General features: G+C 40.6%; 1 protein-coding gene and 1 long non-coding RNA gene across 2 annotated transcripts in view; both read left to right on the top strand.

The window, feature by feature from the left end:
• LOC112487379 (uncharacterized) overlaps positions 1-2929 on the top strand; it is an 8699-nt gene extending 5770 nt beyond the window's left edge. The window contains exon 3 of the long non-coding RNA XR_003050430.1: positions 40-2929. This is a non-coding gene — a long non-coding RNA (uncharacterized LOC112487379). The remainder of the gene's footprint in view (positions 1-39) is intronic.
• Positions 2930-3806: 877 nt separating this feature from the next.
• Positions 3807-18872, top strand: part of LOC103377570 (arf-GAP with SH3 domain, ANK repeat and PH domain-containing protein 2-like) — a 35084-nt gene continuing 20018 nt past the window's right edge. Inside the window, exons 1-2 of the mRNA XM_008308437.2 lie at positions 3807-4428; positions 18613-18685. Coding sequence (XP_008306659.2) covers positions 4303-4428; positions 18613-18685 — 199 coding nt within the window. The 5' untranslated portion in view covers positions 3807-4302. The remainder of the gene's footprint in view (positions 4429-18612; positions 18686-18872) is intronic.

Here is an 18872-nt window from a genome sequence, read left to right as displayed (position 1 = left end):
ACTGAGCCTTATTTCTCCTGTGTCCTTCACTCTGCCAAGGTCAAACCAAGGAGGAGCTAAAGTGTGTCTCTGGTCCGAGCGCTGAGGTGTTAATGGAAAAACCTGCGACCTCAATTAACATAATCAATTAAACACTCCAGTGCTCAGATCATACAGGAAGAGAACGGCAGTTGGCCGAGTTTTCCTTTGAACTGGAGAACGGTGTGGCATCGCTCCCAGACCTTTGACTGTCAAAAGAACAAGACGGTCACGGAGAACGTCGGCACTCCTGAGTGAAAGGAATCAACGTTTGAAACACATCATCAGCGGAAATGAAAAATAAACTCAATCTGAAAATATTTGATAATAAAAAGCTGACGGTAAACAGTACCTGCAGCTCAGATCCATATTTACTTGGACTTTTATTTAAATAATACCATTATTGGTCCATCCGTTCCTGATTTTCACAATGTATTCTGTCATTTTACCCAACAATTGCGTTAAAAAAACCCTTATGGAAATATACAGCGTGTCCACAGAGCCAACATCAGGTCATTACTTTGACAAATTCAGTCATAAGTTAAACCCTGGGGTGTCCATGTTTTTCCGCAGAGGCCAATTTTGAGAACCACACGCTGCAAAGGAAATAATTGCCTATAAAATACAGTGTTTCTTAATATTATTACTCGGTTTATTTAAAGCATTGAAGCTTTTACTGGAATGGCAACGTAATAAACACAGCCGTTTTTTTATTTATTTTATTTAAAGAAACGTTAGAGTACTGTGAGAGAATGATGGTGGTGATGGAGGGTAAAGATACTGCAGAAAAGCATGGGAACGACTGCAAATTATAAATTAATTGTTTAAATATTAAATGTCTGATCCTGGGGGTGGGGCATAAGAAGCAGATGACATTTTTATTAACTCAATAATTTGAACTTTTTTTACCTTGAGGCCCAATTTTTATCGTACAAAGTGACTTGGAGCCCAATAAATTATACTCAAACTCAAACCCATTTTTTTCATACTTATTGCTACATATTGCTACATCTATGGTTAAGAATCGGTTCTGCAGGAGAACTTTAACAAAGGTTTCTCACATGGAGAGCATTTCAGAAGTGAGTGTGAACTTGGCACAATTTCTCCAGCGATGTGTCGGAAATTTGGATCATTGTAATCAGTTGAAAATGTCTGTAAACAAAGGAGTCATTCATCCACGAGGGGCTGGACCCTGAGTTTATCCCACCTGTTCCTCAATCATGATGTCATGGCGGAGTGGAAAAAGTGACTCTCGCTTCAATCCCTTTCTGTGTGTGTGTGTGTGTGTTGCTATGACATGTTGTCAGTTCCTGCTAATACTCTGGATGTTTGTGGCTCAATTTTGACCAAGAATGGCTGCTCCGACACACCCTGCCCTCCCCCTCCGATTATAAATTCACAATTACTTTTTCACCAAGACTTTCTGCGTACAGTGTGACATCTGCTCCGGCCATTGTTCCGTGCGCAGCTGTCTGCTGGAAGCTAGGTTCTAAAGTGGAAACACATTGTGCAGGAGGGCCACAGGAATAAGATTTAAAGATCTTCATACGCGGCGGTGTTAGAAGCACAGCAGCCCCATCCAGCAGCTCTCCACATGGACGTGTCAGTCTGCGCAGTTTGCATGCAAACAAGCTCTATATTGAGGATGGGCTCCACTGGTGAAAGAGGCCACTGTTTTCAGTTAAATAAAGTCCTAGACAGCTTGTACTTTTCCCCACTTTTTCCAGTGGCTGCTACAAATAGAGGTCCCCTGCACAATTTCAAACTCTGTGTGATATAATAACAGAAGAATGTGGGTTATTTATTCAAAGAGAGCATTCATCACACAGGAGAATTTATTTATTTATTTATTTATTTTTTACCGGGTCAGTATTTCCATGCAGTGGTCCCTGATTCAAATGCATGGCGGTGACTCACCAGGTGCTCCACAGTCGTGGACTGTACCTGCTGAATGAGCCCAGTGACCCGGCTTTACAGTACAGCTCTCCACCGAGGTGGAGAAATCAGACTGACAGGAAAGGCAGATGGTAATGAAAGCAAGGAGACGCATGTGTGTGTGTGTGTGTGTGTGTGTGTGTGTGTGGAGAAGGGCACGACTGGTGTTGTTTGATCCTGCTGACCTCACTCACTGAGCTGCTGTGTCTCTGGACAGCAGATGTTCACTGGGGGCCTACTATGTGTGCGTGTTCATTTCATTTCATTTCATGTTCAGGGACATGAGGCCTAAGTATCCAGCCAGGGTCAGCCTGGGTCTGGGGCTCTTCATTTAGTAACTTGCCAGGAGACGTTGGAAGGCTGAAAGAATGTGTGAACACAGCCCAGATTGTGATTTAAAGGCTGCCCATGGTTTTGCCGCCGCCGCCTAAATACTATTTATACCGGTAGCGGTCCTGTCGGGGTAGCTGGGAAAAGGGCAGATTTTTTTTTTTTTTTTTAAATCTCAAACCACAGGAAAAACACAAGACTGCTGGGAGCAGAGGTTGCTAATTCTTTTTTAAGTATTGACAAAAATTCACGCATGAGAGAAAGTTTTCACTGTAGTTTCAGACTGTGACTAACAATAGATTTTTTTCTTCTGCTTCTTCTCTGCCTTGTTTCCCCAACAGGGTTTGGGAGTTACAATATGTGTTTCTTTGTTTTTACTGTAGGCTGTGACCTGTTCACACTGTACTGTAGACACTACTATTGTTGACTTATTATTCAAACGTTTATAAAACTCAGGAAGAGAAACAAAAGGTCTTCTATCACCACTTTTGAACAAAACAAAAAGCCACAAACATGTGTATTTTATATATATATATATATATATATTTGAATATGTATATCCCTGCTGACATGTGGAAACTATTTTCTTTGTGCTATTAAATGTTCTATGCAGTAAAACCGGGTTTACTATAAACAGAGCTCCTTTTCAATGACTAAGAATGATGTGTAAACACTGCATGTTGCTTTACCAGTGTTATTAACTTCTCTCATCTCCACCTTAAAACCTATTGGTGCTAGAATAGAATGTTGCTTTTAAGGTCTGTCGGAATTAGTTGTACAACGTGCTGTTATTGTATTCAAAACACGTTATAATAAAGTGATGTTTTTAAACAAAACTATCGCTAAAATATTACACAATACTATTTATTCCAATTCTTAATATTTTAAAAAATATTTGTCAATTTAATTAATTGCCGACACATACAGTTTTTGCCTTTTTGCTGCCTTTTTTGTTGCCTGTTCCAAGGCCAAAGTTAAATTATGGTGGAACAACTGTACAGCTACGGTATCTTTGGCTGCTTAAGCTGCATTTTTCAGTTTCGTAGTCCAGTGTTTACTTACTTCTTATTTAACAATAGTTATTTATTAGGTGATCCTACAATCTTACAGTTGTTTATTTTGATAACTTAACGCTATTTCGAGATTTTTTTTGCAATTTATCGTCAAAGCTAAATGCGAAACAGTTTTTTTTGTAGAAAATGTTGTTGGAAATATTTAGCAGTCGTATTTCTAGTTTTTTGCTTTAAATTTAGTTATCTACATTTACTTATCATCGCACTTAAGTAATACTATTCATAAATATCAGAGGAGGAGAGTTTATTGGAACGTTTTTATGTTACGCTTGTTTAGAATTAGCTAAAATGAAACACTAATCCTTTTACCTTCGTAACATACCTATACAACAAGCGGTACGTGAAGGCAACACGGGTTCACGCCTATTGTAAGTCTTGATTGGCTACCGATTAACAGCCGACGCCTCTGATTGGTTGAGACGCATCCACTGAATCCCCTCCTCTACCTTTGTCAATTTCATGCGCTCTGGTTGAAACGCCTGCTTGTTGTCTCCTCAGGCTCAGAGGAAGGAGAAGTTGCGTGTCCCGCTCTGACGAAACGTAAGAAGAAACAAGGAGAGTCGTTTGGAAGGTTAACTTCCTTTCATGTCCCAAGGTGGAGCTGAATGGAAAGATAGTAGAGGTCGTGAAAGGCGAACCGGGGAAACCATCCATCACCTTGTGAGAACCGCGCCGTGCGAGGGGCGACGCTACTCCTGCTCCTTCTTCCTGAACCAACGTGCTGGACGGTGTGTGGAGCAAACAAGGGAATGACATAAACACAGCCAGAGATGGTTCACTGTCCGCGGGAGCTTTCGCAGACTCTTCTCACGTTGCTGCTGCCGCTGCTACTGTTGTGAACTTTCTGCCCTAACATTACCCGCGGGAGACAGAGACGGACAGGGAGGATTAAAGAAAGTCTCTCTTCGTCGTCCTCTTTTATTCTTGTCAGCAAAAAGGATTAATTATGCCGGACCAAATCACAGTCTCGGAGTTTGTGGCAGAGACAAATGAAGACTATAAATCACCAACTGCCTCTAACTTCACCACCAGGATGTCCCACTGCAGGAATACAGTGGCTGCTCTGGAGGAGGTGAGTACATATGGCACACAGTCTCCACGGATCTTGGCTCGGTCTCATTTGATAAACATGTTTGATCGTGAACATTCAGTGAAATCCTATCCAAATAAAAACCAACCCTCATTTGGAAAATGAGTGATCAGAACGGATAGGATTAGAAATACAGAGGCAGCTGATGTTGGTGGTGATGTTGGACAAAGACTGTAAGTGATGAAGCTCCAAGGCAGGACAAAAAACAAAAAAAAAAACAAACAACAAAAACCTCAGAGGTCATTTGTTTGAAAAGCTCGATAGACTTTAAGATGATTTTGCAACAGTAGAGGATGTGAAGGCAGATGAAGGCAGATGATCTGTTGTGATACCTTCTAATGAGCCATTATATCCACAGCCACAGTCAGTGCAATAAAAAAATAAACTATCCTCACTCATACTTCCTCTTATCTTTAACACTGTCTTCAGTGTCCCATTAAGTCATCATTTATCAAGGCTTTTTATTGCTGTGCATACTAAAGTGTGCCATTATACGGCAATGTACATTTAAAGTCGAATTGGGTTCTTGTCCCCTGAAGCTGCAGTCAGTCAGATCAGGGATGGTGGACCGTAATCGAGCTACAGATCGAGACTAGCAGTTTGATTAAGTTAGACCTACAACAAGGACAAACTAAAGGTCCATTTCCACTGCAGGAACTAGTAAAACTACAGACATGGTAGACATGTTCCGGTTGGACTCAGCAAAAAAAAGACTTGAAAAGTCGGACACTGTTGAGGTGGATAGCCAGAGAACCTGCTGGACTTACCCTAGTCCAGTGTTTGCCAACTGTTTTTGTGTCACGGCACATATTTTTTTAATTAAAAAAAACCCATCTGAGAGATGGCAACACCACATTGACAGGTTACCAACACTAAGTATGTTCTGTGCCTGTGCAAGCCATAATTGCATTCTTTCCAGCAGGGGGCAGCAACCCGTATCTCATCATGGGAAAGTCAATAAAACAATCCTGTTGGTTTGTTCCAGATGGCTGTTAAAATGTCCGTCACTACAAACATGCAGATTGGGGATTAGGATAATTGGAGGATTAGTTTAATGAGAGGTTTGGGTTAATTAGACAATTGAAATAAAACATGGGATTAAGTGTGAGTGTAAGTAGTTGTTGGTCTGTATGTGAACCTGTAACGGACTGTCAAACCTTCTAGGCTGTAACAGCCTAATTCACTAACACTGTAGGTGTCGCCAATCATCAGGATGGTGTGGTTCAGGCCTGTGGTGTCTGCAACTACGAGGGCTGTAAGAAAATATTGATACACTGAAATATTGCAATATTTTATTTTATGATATGTATTGAGATTCTACAGCTCTCCTTCAGTTTCTTTTTTCAAAATTGACAAATAACATGAAAATATTCACGGCGTTGATTGTTTGTCTTTTGCATTTATTTCTTCTCTAGAGATTACAAATGCAATTAAAAATTATAATTTTAATAACCTGATTTTAAGTGTGTAACATCAGTATGCGTTTAATATGCTGATAATTTTCCTACAATTAAATAATAATACAAAATTCTCTATATATATCTTTATATATTTTACCAATATATATCTTTGTGCCCATAGTATTGCAGTGTATTGCAGTATGTTGTTACCCATGTATTGTAGCACCAGATTCTTACCAAAACACACCCCTACAGCTACCACACAATGAGAAGTGCTAAGGACAGTCTGAACATTCATGACATTTAATAATTATTTCTTTGGTGCAGCATTCTAAATTTAGCCAAACATCAGGTGTAACATGTAATCTGTAAAAATCCAGGTATGATTAAATTCCAACCACACTGTAGACGGTGTGAAGGAAGGACAGCTGTCTGACCAGTGACGGTGTCCTGGTCTAATGACTTTTCACGCCGCTCCGGCAGCATAAATGATATGCCTTTGCCTCATGTCTCCATAGTCCGTCTGCGTGCACAGAGAGCACTTTGTGTTCCCTCTTCTAACTCGCAGGTCATCAGGAGGAAGGACACTTCCGCCTTGTTCCCTAACAACCCTCCCTCCCTTGTTATAGTTTCCCTACTTTGTGTAGCAGTGCCTCGCCCCGGCCTGGTAGTAAAAATAGCATTCTTCACATGAGCGTCACGGTGCGTTAAGTGTGTTAGTGTGTCTCTGCTTTTCAGTGTGCTCTTGTTAGAAGTTAGCTCGAAGGTGACACACACAGAAACTGGATTCTGTCCTTTGGTTCCCATGAGGAAAAGTTTGAGTCATCTCTTTGTGGGTTTTCATTGTTAAAACAAATGCCAGGACGCTCGATTAAATGTGCAGATATGAGATAAGTCTTTGCCAGGCTAAATTCAGTTTGACCCACTTAATCCACGTCAGGGCTTAGTGTCAGCTTCACCTTAAGCTTCCCTGATCCCCTGTACGTAGATGAGGGTGTTATCATCATATTTAACTGGTGGAAGATTAAATCAGGAAGTGGGACGTTCACCTGCTCAGGCTAACGGGTGCTCCGCTCCTGCTTTAGCCCAGTGCTGTTTCACATGGATCAGTGAATATTGCTGGTGCGGGTTGTTTTAAAATAGCGTTTCATCTGGTGCAGAATGCTGCTCTTCAGTAAAAGTAGCTAAATGAGTGTGTGTGGATTACACCGGGCATCGGATCCGTTTCATCAGCTTTTGTTGCAGTTTCGCCGCTGCCGTTGAAGCTTGTGAGTTGTTTTTAGAGCAGCGTGTTTTTGTTTCACATTGACCTACCCACGCTCAAGCTGAGGCGACACAAGCCCTTATTGTTTAGACAACAAGCCCTCTCTCACTTTTGTCTGTTTGACCAATTAAACACTGCAGTGAGTGGAGAACACTTCCACCTATTGTCTGTCTGGCCTGCTTAATTCTCATACAACACACTCACACACACACACAACCACATTTACGTATGTACACAGGGCAGTTCTAACCACCAGCAGGTGGATTCTTGGAGCCTGGAGAATTGTGATGACACTGTGAATTCATAAAGGTGAAAAAAGAATCACAAAAACACCCGACTTTCAGCTGTTTTCAGCACCGCACTCCACATTGTGCTGATTCGAGCGTTCTGTAGAACAGCAGTGTTGGAAAAGTAGAACTCACTGGCTGTTTTTTTTACACTTGCTGTCACTTTAGGACAGGGCAGACAGGAGCAGCGCTCTGCTCTGTAATGACACAGAGGCCTGTGGTATTATTTCAGAAGATGCTTTGTGTTTTGGGGATTCACCACCACTGAGTTTATACAATGGACTGACGGCCTTTTGACAGACTCGCACACCTTGAAGACTCCGTTGTTCGACCTTTAATCGTGACTTATCCTCCGTTTTCAACTAAATAAGATTGCAGTGTACACAATACCCATTAAAGCTAACTTAGTTTTCAACTAAATAAGATTGAAGTGTACACAATACCCATTAAAGCTAACCTGGGTCTTGTGATTGAAACTAGATTTTTTTTTTATGCTGTGAATCAAAGGATCAGCAGCCATGTTTTTATTATCTCCAAACCAGTGGAGCTCGTTCCGTCTTCCTCTGGGCTTCACACTCACAACCAGCTTAGTACATTTATTCATAACTAAACGATTTAAGGAGTGTACTTGAACAGACGTTAATTGTTTACAATGGGAGTAACTTGCTAAACATGGCAACTGTTGTTCTGACTGTTATTCGAATGTAATTATAATAAATGTTCTTTGCTGCTTCATCAGATTTCCAAGAACAACAGTGAGTAAGCAGAGAGTAAGTCAGGGGTGTCCAATAAGTAGAACGCGGTCTACCAGTTAATCCAAAACAGGATTGCAAGGAGATCATGAGCAATTAAAATAAGGGATGCATGATAACTTTTTTTTCTGATACCAATAACCAATAACTTTCTCCTTCCAAAGGCCGTTACAATATCCAATAACATACCTGGAGATTTGAACGACTAGTGAGCAAAAGTATTTTGAAGATGTATCATGACATCAATACCATAAACAAACCCAAGAACAACCACACCGTGGTGCTGACGAAAATATATATTATCGGGGCTTTTTGTCACGATATTGGAATGACATCCTGATATTGTGCTTCTAATTATCGGCCTCATAATTATTGTACACCCGACCCCTGGCCCTGTGCCCCTGTTGAACACCACTCGTCTTCCTCTCAGTGAGTCTTGAAGAATTCAGGAGTTTACTCACCCCCAGTCTATAAGTCTTTCTTTTCAATTCACTATAGGTTATTTTGGAGTTTTTTCTTAATAAGTCAACGTGTGCTCAATAGTGTGTCAAAAACTCCACTTCAGTGACCCCACAAGTTCATCTGCAACAAAGCTCCAGTCCTGGGGGCAGTGCTGCCCTCAGTGTTAAACACTAATGTTGTAGAAGATTCCCTGTGCTTTTGTTTCAGCCAATAAAAATCTCACGTGTGTGTCTACACACTGTCTGTCTAAGAACAGAAACTGGCAGACAATCGACACGGGTTTATTTTTGCTTCTCTGAATTCTCCAGTTTCTGAATGTAACCAGACGGAGAAAAAAACCCATAAAATGATGTGATCCATCCATAGGAACAAAGAGTGAGATCATCCAGTCCTCACTAAGGTACTGTATTAGGACCGGTCCATTTGTCTTGAAGCTCTTTACACATGTGTGATAAACATTTGTGTTATAACCTGCAGCTGCAAAGCAGCCATCAGTACTTGTTGAAGACCGGCTTGTGAAGTGGCAGTAATACTGTACTTTGATTGGGTATTGTCATATAAAGGGACACACAATACGTCTCCTGACTTGACAGGTACAGTAGAGGCTCTGGTAATATTGCACTGCTGAGCTCCATATAACACTGTTTGACACAGATATGAGCATAGTCATACACTATGAAGAGTTTATACCTGACATGTGTTTATAAGAGGTGACAGAACTGATTACCAATCAGCTAAGTCAGTGGAGCTCAAGTTAGTTACAATAAGTAAATACCATTAAGTTTCTTATGACCCCGATGATAACCTCTCATCTGTTCATACAGGAACCCCTTTTTATATCTCTCGACTTGACATTTTTCAATCTGTTCATACAGGAACCCCTTTTTATTATGTCAAATCTTCACGATCCAATTTGCAAGTCAGGGTTATCTTCACACACTGTCACTGTGATTTTCTGTGGGATCTGTGGAGTGAAAAAAAAATAGTGGGTTTAATTGAGAATATGAGTTGAGTTAATCTGGGTAAACTCACACACCCAACACATAATTTGACTCCTGAGTATGTAAAAGAAGAAATGTATGTGTGTAAATATATATCCATGTTGTCCTTTCACGGCCCATTAATGGCACAGAAGGAAGTCTGTGGGGTGGGGGGAGTATGTGTAGGGTCCTGTGGACTAACATCATTAGTCTCCTGTCCAGCCTTTATTTAATCAGGCTCAGATCACTCATGCCGGTATGCCAGCTATGCTGCACTGGTAATGCTAGTTGCAACACTCCTTCTTGGTGCTGAGAGATTATTAGGGAGCACCTCCAGGAATGGCAATGGCATTTACAACACGCACAGATGGTTCTCCCCGTTCTCCCGGAGCATTGAGAGTTCTTCTGATGGTGGTGTCTAACAAGTTAATGTGACTTGTGAAACATTAGGAAGATCTTCTCTGAGCCCATGAGTGTTTAAACACATTTGGTGTCTGCAGGCTGGTAGAGGCTCAGGCTTCACAGCTGTTTTTATTGCTCTATTAACTCTAGTCACTCAGTTCTAAATTGCTTGGTTGCATGTTTTTAAACCCTAGGCTTTAAAGATTTTTTTAAAAAAAGTTTTTACTGTTAAATCTAAATGGTAAATTGACCGTCCACTTAAGAATGTTTTCTTTGTTAACGCTATTTTATCCATTCAATGTTGTTTGCCATAGACCGTAAAATATTTTTTTCCTAGGATGTGCCAAAAATCAGTAATAAAAAAATTCGATTTAACTGAAAGCAAACCGCAGCTGTTGCCCCTGAGCTTTCATTTAATTGAAGAATCATCTCAATGTCCTTAAGGCTTCGCAGTTCTATGTTTGTTATCATCCTCAAACAGGCTTTGACCGGGGCGTATTTACAAAGCTGCAGGCCGCCTAAGAGATCATCTGAGGGTGAAGGTCACGATCCTTTAGCAATCGATTCCAAGCAGTGATCTCTATTTTCCCTGATGGGCTTTGGGAGTTTGGATACGTTGTATTTCCGTCAGTCAGGATCTTGGTTGGACAGCGCACGTCCTGTTGTATTTTATTCAAGTTGGATGAAATCCATAAAGGCCCAGACAGTCGAGTCTGTTGAAGTGTATAAAGGTGAAGGGGGGCGGGGGTTGGCTGCTCTTGGTCCAACAAAGAGGTTAAGGGCTCTGACACTGAGGGCACTGAGAATTAATGGGAATTTAAAGTTCATCTCATCCATCAGAGTGTCTCAGCCCAGATTGCCTGGGATGTCTCCTGTCCATGGCTATTGTTAAAAGGAAGACCGTGTCTCTTCATTAATGAACTCCTTCACTGATTTCTAGTCTGGGTCGCTCATCTGTACTGCGGCCAGTGTGGGGTGTTAAAAAAAAGAAAAAAAAGAAGGGTGACTGCTCACAGCTGTGCTGTCCTGACGTCGCCATTTTTCTCAGAAAATGAAAGTGTTGTTGAGCTGAAGTGTTGTTTACAATTTCATTTGTTTTTGTCAATTTTCGTGTGATTAATGAAAAAACACAAGTAAATCTGGGAAATTGTTTTTTCCCCAAGTGTCCATTCACAAATTCACAATTTCCTGTTGGCCGTCTGCAACCTGGTTTAAACAGTTCTGAGTCCAGGTGGTTTCAAAGATGCAGCATTAAAGTGAAGCAAACCAAATAAAGATGTGAATTTTTTTGGTGTTTGACAACCAATCAAACTTTTTCTGGTGTGTCAGCCCATAGTCATTTCTGCATTTTTATCTGACAGTAATATGTTGAAAATACCAATGTGCGAAACACCCAGTGTTGGGCAATTCACTGACAACTTGTGCTTTGGCATCTTCCCTGTATCTGAGTGTAACACCTTCACTGTTTATGTGTCTGTAAATAGAGGCAGAGAAACTCCAGCCTGAAGCACTAAAAGTGTTTCCTCTCAGACTGCAGCACATTTGGTCTTTATTTCTCAGCTCCTCCTTCAAACATGTTTCTTATCAGCCTCCCGCTAGTTTACTAACCGATCTGAACACGTGCCTTGTAGTTGACAAGAAAACTTTAACAAGTTTTTAAACATTACAGCCCTTTAAATTTAAATAAATGTACTCAGACTTGTTGGTCTGAGGTTTCTTTAGTGTCTACTCTTCACTTTGAAGCTTCCATAAATGTTAGTGTTCAGGAACTGTAGAGAACCAGGAAGTAAACTTCAGTTCATTTCAAAGTCATTGAGGAACTTTAGAGGACACTTAAAAAAAGAAGTACCAGTACTAAGTATTAAGGCCATCAGGCTCTTGGGTAGAGCAAAAAATCCCAAACAGAGACTGGAGTTCTGTACCAGTCTTTCTCATTGTAAGGTGTTTAAAAATAGGCTTGTGTGGATGACATGAAAGTTTGCTTCTCTAACACTTAAAATGATTGCAGTTGGCGTTGTCATCCAAATGTGATTTCTGGCAGCTGGTGGTCAAGGCTGTGGTCCAACAGTGGTCTTTGTTGCACTCCCTAAGGAGCTGTAAAGGCCCAAGTGTCCCGGTGTTAAAATACCATAAAGCTCGTAAGTTGATGGGATGTTTAAGTAACTCAGGAATCTGACGCAAAACCATGAAAAGGAATCCTACCGGCTGTGAAGTTCAGGCGTCGACACGGTGTACTTTTCAGTGTCGTGTTCTGTACTTCTGCCTTGCTACCTCAGCTCTGTATTACTTAGGCATTTCCCCTGTTTTTTTCCCTCTGCCGTACACTTCCACTGAACCTAAAGGCTGAAGGTTTCCGTGTGGCCTTGGGTCAAGATGAATACACTGTCTGGAGGGCAGAGAAAATCCTACAACCACACAAGTTAGTTGTGGGCTAAATGGAACCAGCCTCTGTCCAAATATTGACTTTACCAAGTCAGCATGGAGCAAAGTTGTGAATAAAACACTTGAATTATTTCTTTGGATGGACTGTAACACGTACGTTTAAAACCAAACAATTATATTCATAACGGTGATCAGCTTGACTTCAGGTCTTGTTTGCTTTTCTGTCTTCTCTGTAATACCTTCAGGGCTGAACTGATGGTGTCATGTCCATTTACCACCACTGTACCACATGTGAAGCTGAAGACAGCAGCTCGGTGTCTGGCCGAACGCTGACCATCAGAAAAAAAGTCGGCGGTTTTTAATGCCACACCTGCAGAAAGGCTGACTTGTCTCATTCTGAAATGTAGCTGCACCCATGTAATGTGGTGTTTTATTTATTTTCCTTCAGGGACAGACTCCACAGATTGCTTACATGTGACCAAACATAACGCCTGCCAGTAAGGATGGGGAAAAAAAGTTTGGGCCAGTATATCAACATTTCACTTCAGTGTGTCGTTACAGTACTTTATGCTGAAAATTATTTGCCCACTCTGTTAACACCTCAAAATGAAGCCACCTGCTGCAGTGCTGGAAAATGCTTAAAAGAAAATACTGTTCCTTATATGGTCATGGCTTGAGTAAAAGAAGTCAGTGTACTGTATATCAGTGCATCACCATGTGTCTCTGATTTCAGCGTCCCAAAAGTTATATTCATCTTTACTACGCTGTGATGGTTTACTGAACCTCTTTTGTTATTCTAGTCCTGCAGTGAAAATAGTTGTTGGTTGCAGCTTGTGGGAAAGGGCATTGAAAATGAGGTTTTTGTTGCGACTTGATGATACCACAAACACATTCAAGCAGTGTGATGCCTTCACAGAGGCCAAACCGCTACAGAAAATAATCCTCTCTATATGTTATTAACCTGCCAAAAGTTATCAAGGCTTACATTTACCAAAGTTCAAGTTGTGAGAATTTCAAAGATCAAGTGTGTCATATTTGTTTGAACATTTGCCTTCGTTAGAAATCTCTTGTGATTCTGGATAGTTGTCAGTCATAGGAGTTCACCCAGAGGTCCTGACACTGAGACCGGGATAATTAATACGCAATAATAAACGGAAGGTGTGGTGTTTTCCTAGCTAAGTGGAATTTCTTAAACATCCAAAACACCAAAATAATATTCATAATTGTAAGATTAATTTATAAACTTGCGAGAACTACTTAGCTTGCTTGCCAACAGCAGAAAAAGTTTTCCTCTGGGCCTTGGTAGAGAGGAATAAAAGATTGGCAAATAATTCATCGCTATTGCTTTATGAGTACTGCTTAGCTGGCAAAAAACTAACTAAATAACTAACCTCCGCATTTGACCTTTCACCTTGACATTACTGGGATATTCAAGTTCCAGTGAAGGTCAAAAGTGTAATCATATGTCATTTAATACCAACATGTCATTTACGTAGTCCGACAACACCACTAGTCGTACTTTCTGACCTGATAATTGATCCCACTTGAAAATTGAAGAATGGAAAACACCTGAGTCTCACTGATGGTTTGACATCGTGTTTAAACTGTGCAGTGAATAAATGTGATTAATTCACTTTAATATTCATAGAAGTTTTACAAAAGAACGATGGAAGTTTTGCTGTTTTCTCCCAGAGACTAACTTTGTAACGACTTTGTAACGTCATACATCATGCCAGCACATATGTTGTACCCACACAGACATTAAATAAATTGGATAATTACATCCACGTCTGCTGCCTTGTTGTTGCCAGTTTTGCTGTAAGTGGTAGACACTGATTTTACACACGACTCTTCCACACGCAGGACGTAAAGGGTCTAAAACGGTTGGGGAAAAAAAGTTACAATAAAGGCCCTCCACTGTGTGTGTTTGCGTGGGGCCTGGGTTGGAAACCGTACATGGTGATGACAACTATAATACTGTACGCGCTGTGGATTTATTGGGCCGTCTTTGTTAAATTTGGACACGCACTCTGAGTGTCGTAAGGCAATGGGGCCTTTGAGGGAAAGCAAGAAAGCTTCTGGCTAAGTAGACATGCTGTCATCAGCAGATAGTTTGTCAGAAGGAACAATAGGGCTGAGTCTCTGTCTTGTCTGTCACTCACTCCAGCATGCAATCATTCAGGAATGTCTTTCTTCTTCAGAGACCAGAAAAAGATGCAGGGAACTCTGTGACGTAACTGGCTTATTAGCTGAACTTGCTTTTGTTGACATCCTCGATGGTGTGTTTTCTTCTCTGCTCTTCTGTTCTGCTCTACGTTAACACAGTGATAACATCATAATCTAGGACATAAAAAACATCAGAAGAGTCTGACTTTTGCTTGGGAGCCACAATGAAGTGCAAAATGTGCCAAAAAACCCCAGCATAAATGGAAAAAAAAAACAAATTTACAATCCAATGTATGGTGTACAACTGGCAAAAAATTCTTCAAGGTACAGCGATTGCCAACTAGTTCCAATATTCTAGTTCTTCTAATTTGAAACCTTTTTAAAAAAAAATTAAGTTGTGAAATTTGAAACCTTTTTAAAAAAAAATTATAGGGGATGGAGAGAAACCACAAAAAACTGCAGGTCGAGGGCGTTGTAACCCGAGGACCCCCTCTAGTTGAGATTTTGGCACAACCCAATGGGATTGAGGATTAGTTGCAATCGAACCTCTGACATTCTGCATAGCAGGTGGGGACCCAACCACTGACCCACCTACCATTGTCTCTGACTTGTCTGTGTGTTCGTTTGTCTGAAAGCACTTCCTCTCATCCTTACTTATTGGACTTGTACATTGTGTTAGTTGTACTTGGTTATCACTTCAGTTCCCTCAGATGGACAGGCTGTATCTGTACACACCACATGGACGTGAGTTGGGTTTAATCCTGTGAATGTCTGTTCTGCTTCTATTCTTTTTCTATATCATGACAAGAAATGGATGGAGAATGTTTAATCCTGTGAATGTCTGTTCTCTTTCTATTCTTATATCATGACAAGAAATGGATGGAGAAGTAAAGGTACTTTGCGTCGAGTGGAAAAACATTATGGAAGAACGAGCCCTGAGTTTGCAAGTTTCTGTCACTTCCACACTTCCTATTTTGAAGACTTATTTTCTGTATACAGTGAATGTTTCTTTTCCCTTCCTGGAAATAGTTGTGGTGACTGTCAGGCCAACAGGAAGTGGTTGTGTGGACCTAAAAAAAGGGAAAACTGAAGGGTTGACTTCCTTCTTTCTCTCCGTCATTTGCAGAAGAGCAGCAACAGTTTCTATGATTACAACAGAAACACTGTAAAAACATGTTTACTTGATGTGGTGCAAAGTTGACTAGAACTTTTGGGCTTAGGTGTCGCTATTTTGTTTTCATATTTGATCTTGAAATTTTGACTAATATCGGCTCGATACTGATCCTGGATATCGGATCGAGCCAACGCTAGTATTTAGTTGAACAGTTGACTTAGTTGACTTACCTCCAGTCATTTACAGAACACACCTTTTCATTTGACCGGTTCTAGAGTTGATCACCGGATACACATTAACCTTCGGTTCCGTACCATGAATAAATGACTCTCTGTCCTGGGATGACGGGCAGCACCAGATGGTGCCTTTCTGTAATCGTTGTCATTGATGAGGATGATGCTGATGAAGATTGCGCCAATGATGATGTCATGTATTAGCAACCCTAATTTAATCCACCACCCCCCCCCTCCCAGTTGTACTTAAGCCCACTATAATGAGCAGGACAGAGAAATCAGAGCTGCTGTAATTTGTTTACTGTAAGCTGCTGTGTGGAAAAGGGGAACTGCTGACATTGCAGTAATGTCATAAAGGGTGTGCTTGTGAAGCACCCCCAGCCCTGCACTCAGACCGGGTCTATTGTGTGAACATCTCAGCCGTGATCACGTGGGGCTGAAAATGCTGGGGAATTTCCCCTTTTTTCCTTGAAAAGAAGTTTTTTTGGTTCAAAAGTCTCTCATCTCAGAGCAGAGCCGAGCTGCAGACCTGAAGGTGGTCTACTGCGAAGTGAACGTTCATTTCACTTTAGCGTGGAGAGTGAGTGTCAGACTGGGAAAGTGTTAAAGTGATTGAAGAGTCTTGAGTGAGTGAGAGAGAGAGAGAAGGAGAGCGAGAGAGAGAGAGATTTAGGGCCTGCAGTTTGTGGTGCTCCATTGCTTTATTACCTCACTTGGCTGTTTCCTTCACTCGTCTTCCCACTTTTCCCATTTGACCACTTTGTGCAGATTGAAAGTGTCTGCCGGAGCGTGGTACAACCAGACCGTGTTGGTGTTGGTGTTGGTGTTGGTGTGGGAGAAAAGTGAGGCTCTGGGTCCGTCAGGTGTTCAAGTAACTGTTTATGTTTGGTAGCTATAGTAGCTGCACAAATTTGTTGAACATAAAAGATTGATCTCTTGTTGGGTCATAAATCGTCAAAAATTTTGGAACTGAGATTTTTATTAAACATTATTACCGTATAATAAAATGTGGCCACATAGTTTTTTTTAAAATATCATTTGATACTTCCAACTTTCATTACATTAGTATTTATGTGCAGTGTGTGAGTTCTGACCTCCAAAAATCGAGTTACGTCGCACCATAGGAATCGAACTCCGACACAAATCGAGGACTCCCTGTAATACATGTCGCCCTGACATGTAGTATTCTGGCAGTAAAGCTACATATGACTATATGTGCGAGCGTGAATGTACAGTGTTGATGTGTTCCCAACAGCTCAATGGTGGCCATTGTGCATTTTCTCCTCCTTTTGAGATCTGATATGTTCCAGTGAGAAGTGCAGCAGGGAAGTGTGACTCCAACTTTGACCCAGTAGGACTTACTTAACAAAGTTTTTTTTTTTTTGAAATCCCCCTCCTGTTCTCAGGAGACTTCTCACTCATCACTTATACAGTAGCACATTGTCTGCTCTGAACCTCCAGCTTCTCGTCGGGTTGCTGTGTGTGAGTCTGGGATTAATGAGAATGTCTGGAGGAGTGAGATGTATTTAAACACTATATATATGATGTTTTTAACAACAAAATGTTCCTTGATGTAATTGACCTCAGCTGCTCACTTGTTTTTATTCCACACGCGATTACACTTAGAAATACCCAGCCACAGCTGTTTAGGCACAAACTCTAACACAATAACTGTCAGCCAGGGCCTCTGGTTTATTTTTAGCTCTTTCTTGAATTATTCATTACTCTCAGCCAGTACGGAGATGACACAGAGGAACACACAGAGCTCATTTCACATTCAGCATTCACATATTTAACACGTGAAGAGCAACAACTGTGAGAGTTTAAGTGGCCAAAAGCTGAACAACAGTTTATAGACAATTTACTACAGACAGTTTAATGATGCTCCACAGAGAAGTGGCTTTATTTAAATGTCTGATGTGTGTTGTTGTTTTTTACCATGTTATACAGAAAAAGGTAGAACCGAAGACTGACAAATAATTACGAATATACTCTCATAATTCTACAATTTACCTACTTTAATTCTAAATTTTGTACATATGTCAACGCAATCTTCAAACACCTACATTTAATCACCACAAATTAAATGTGACGTAACTCTTAATTTGTAACTGTTAATTGAGACTGACTTGCACTTGGGAACCATAATTATTAGAAAATGTTCCCAAAAAAAAAACAACACAAATACAAGACTATTTTAATACATTTATGGAAGATGGAGACTTAGATCGAGGACGTCGTAAATCCACCACTCCCTGTAATTTAAATTTCAATCATTTCTGTTGGAGCCGGGTGTCTCTTAATCATGCTAGGAGCCGAAATTTTAAAAGTTGTCAGTCATTCTGGGTTAACATTTTTTGCTCAGTCTATTCCAAATGTAAACGTACATGTGATGAGAATTGGAATTCATAAAAGAAAAATTGTGAATTTCTTTTGCTCTCCTCAGACTCTAAGGAAAAACATTTATTTTAAAACAACCATACACATAATAAGATGATGAGGTGGGCCACATTTGGCCCACGGGCCTTGAGTTTGACATATGTGTATGGGAGGTACCACTGTTTACTCTTGTGTCATTGTTTCTGTTACCATTGATGTCATTGATGATTTGATGCTTTTTATCCTCAAATGTTCAATGTTCCATCTCTGTGACAGATATTTAAAAATAAATATATATAAATATGTTGATACTGAAGGTTGTTTTTTTTTTTTATCGTTGCTCAGGCTCTGGACGTGGATCGAAGTGTTCTGTATAAGATGAAGAAATCTGTCAAAGCCATTTACACGTCTGGTCTGGGTGAGTCGTCCTAACTCATGTTCCTGATTTCATTATTTTGACCTTTTTTGACTGTGATTATTTTTTATTTTCACATAGTAAGACTAGAATTAACAGTCATTTGCATGTGCTGCGCCTTCATTTCTCCTCTCTGTGTGGTGTTACCATGCTCATTGTGGTGGGCCGTGCCAGTCTTGGGTGTTTCCAG

The sequence above is a fragment of the Cynoglossus semilaevis genome, chromosome 1, assembly GCF_000523025.1.
Source record: "Cynoglossus semilaevis isolate Cse_v1.0 chromosome 1, Cse_v1.0, whole genome shotgun sequence".
Taxonomy (NCBI): Eukaryota; Metazoa; Chordata; class Actinopteri; order Pleuronectiformes; family Cynoglossidae; genus Cynoglossus; species Cynoglossus semilaevis.
This window is presented reverse-complemented; position numbering and strand designations above follow the sequence as displayed.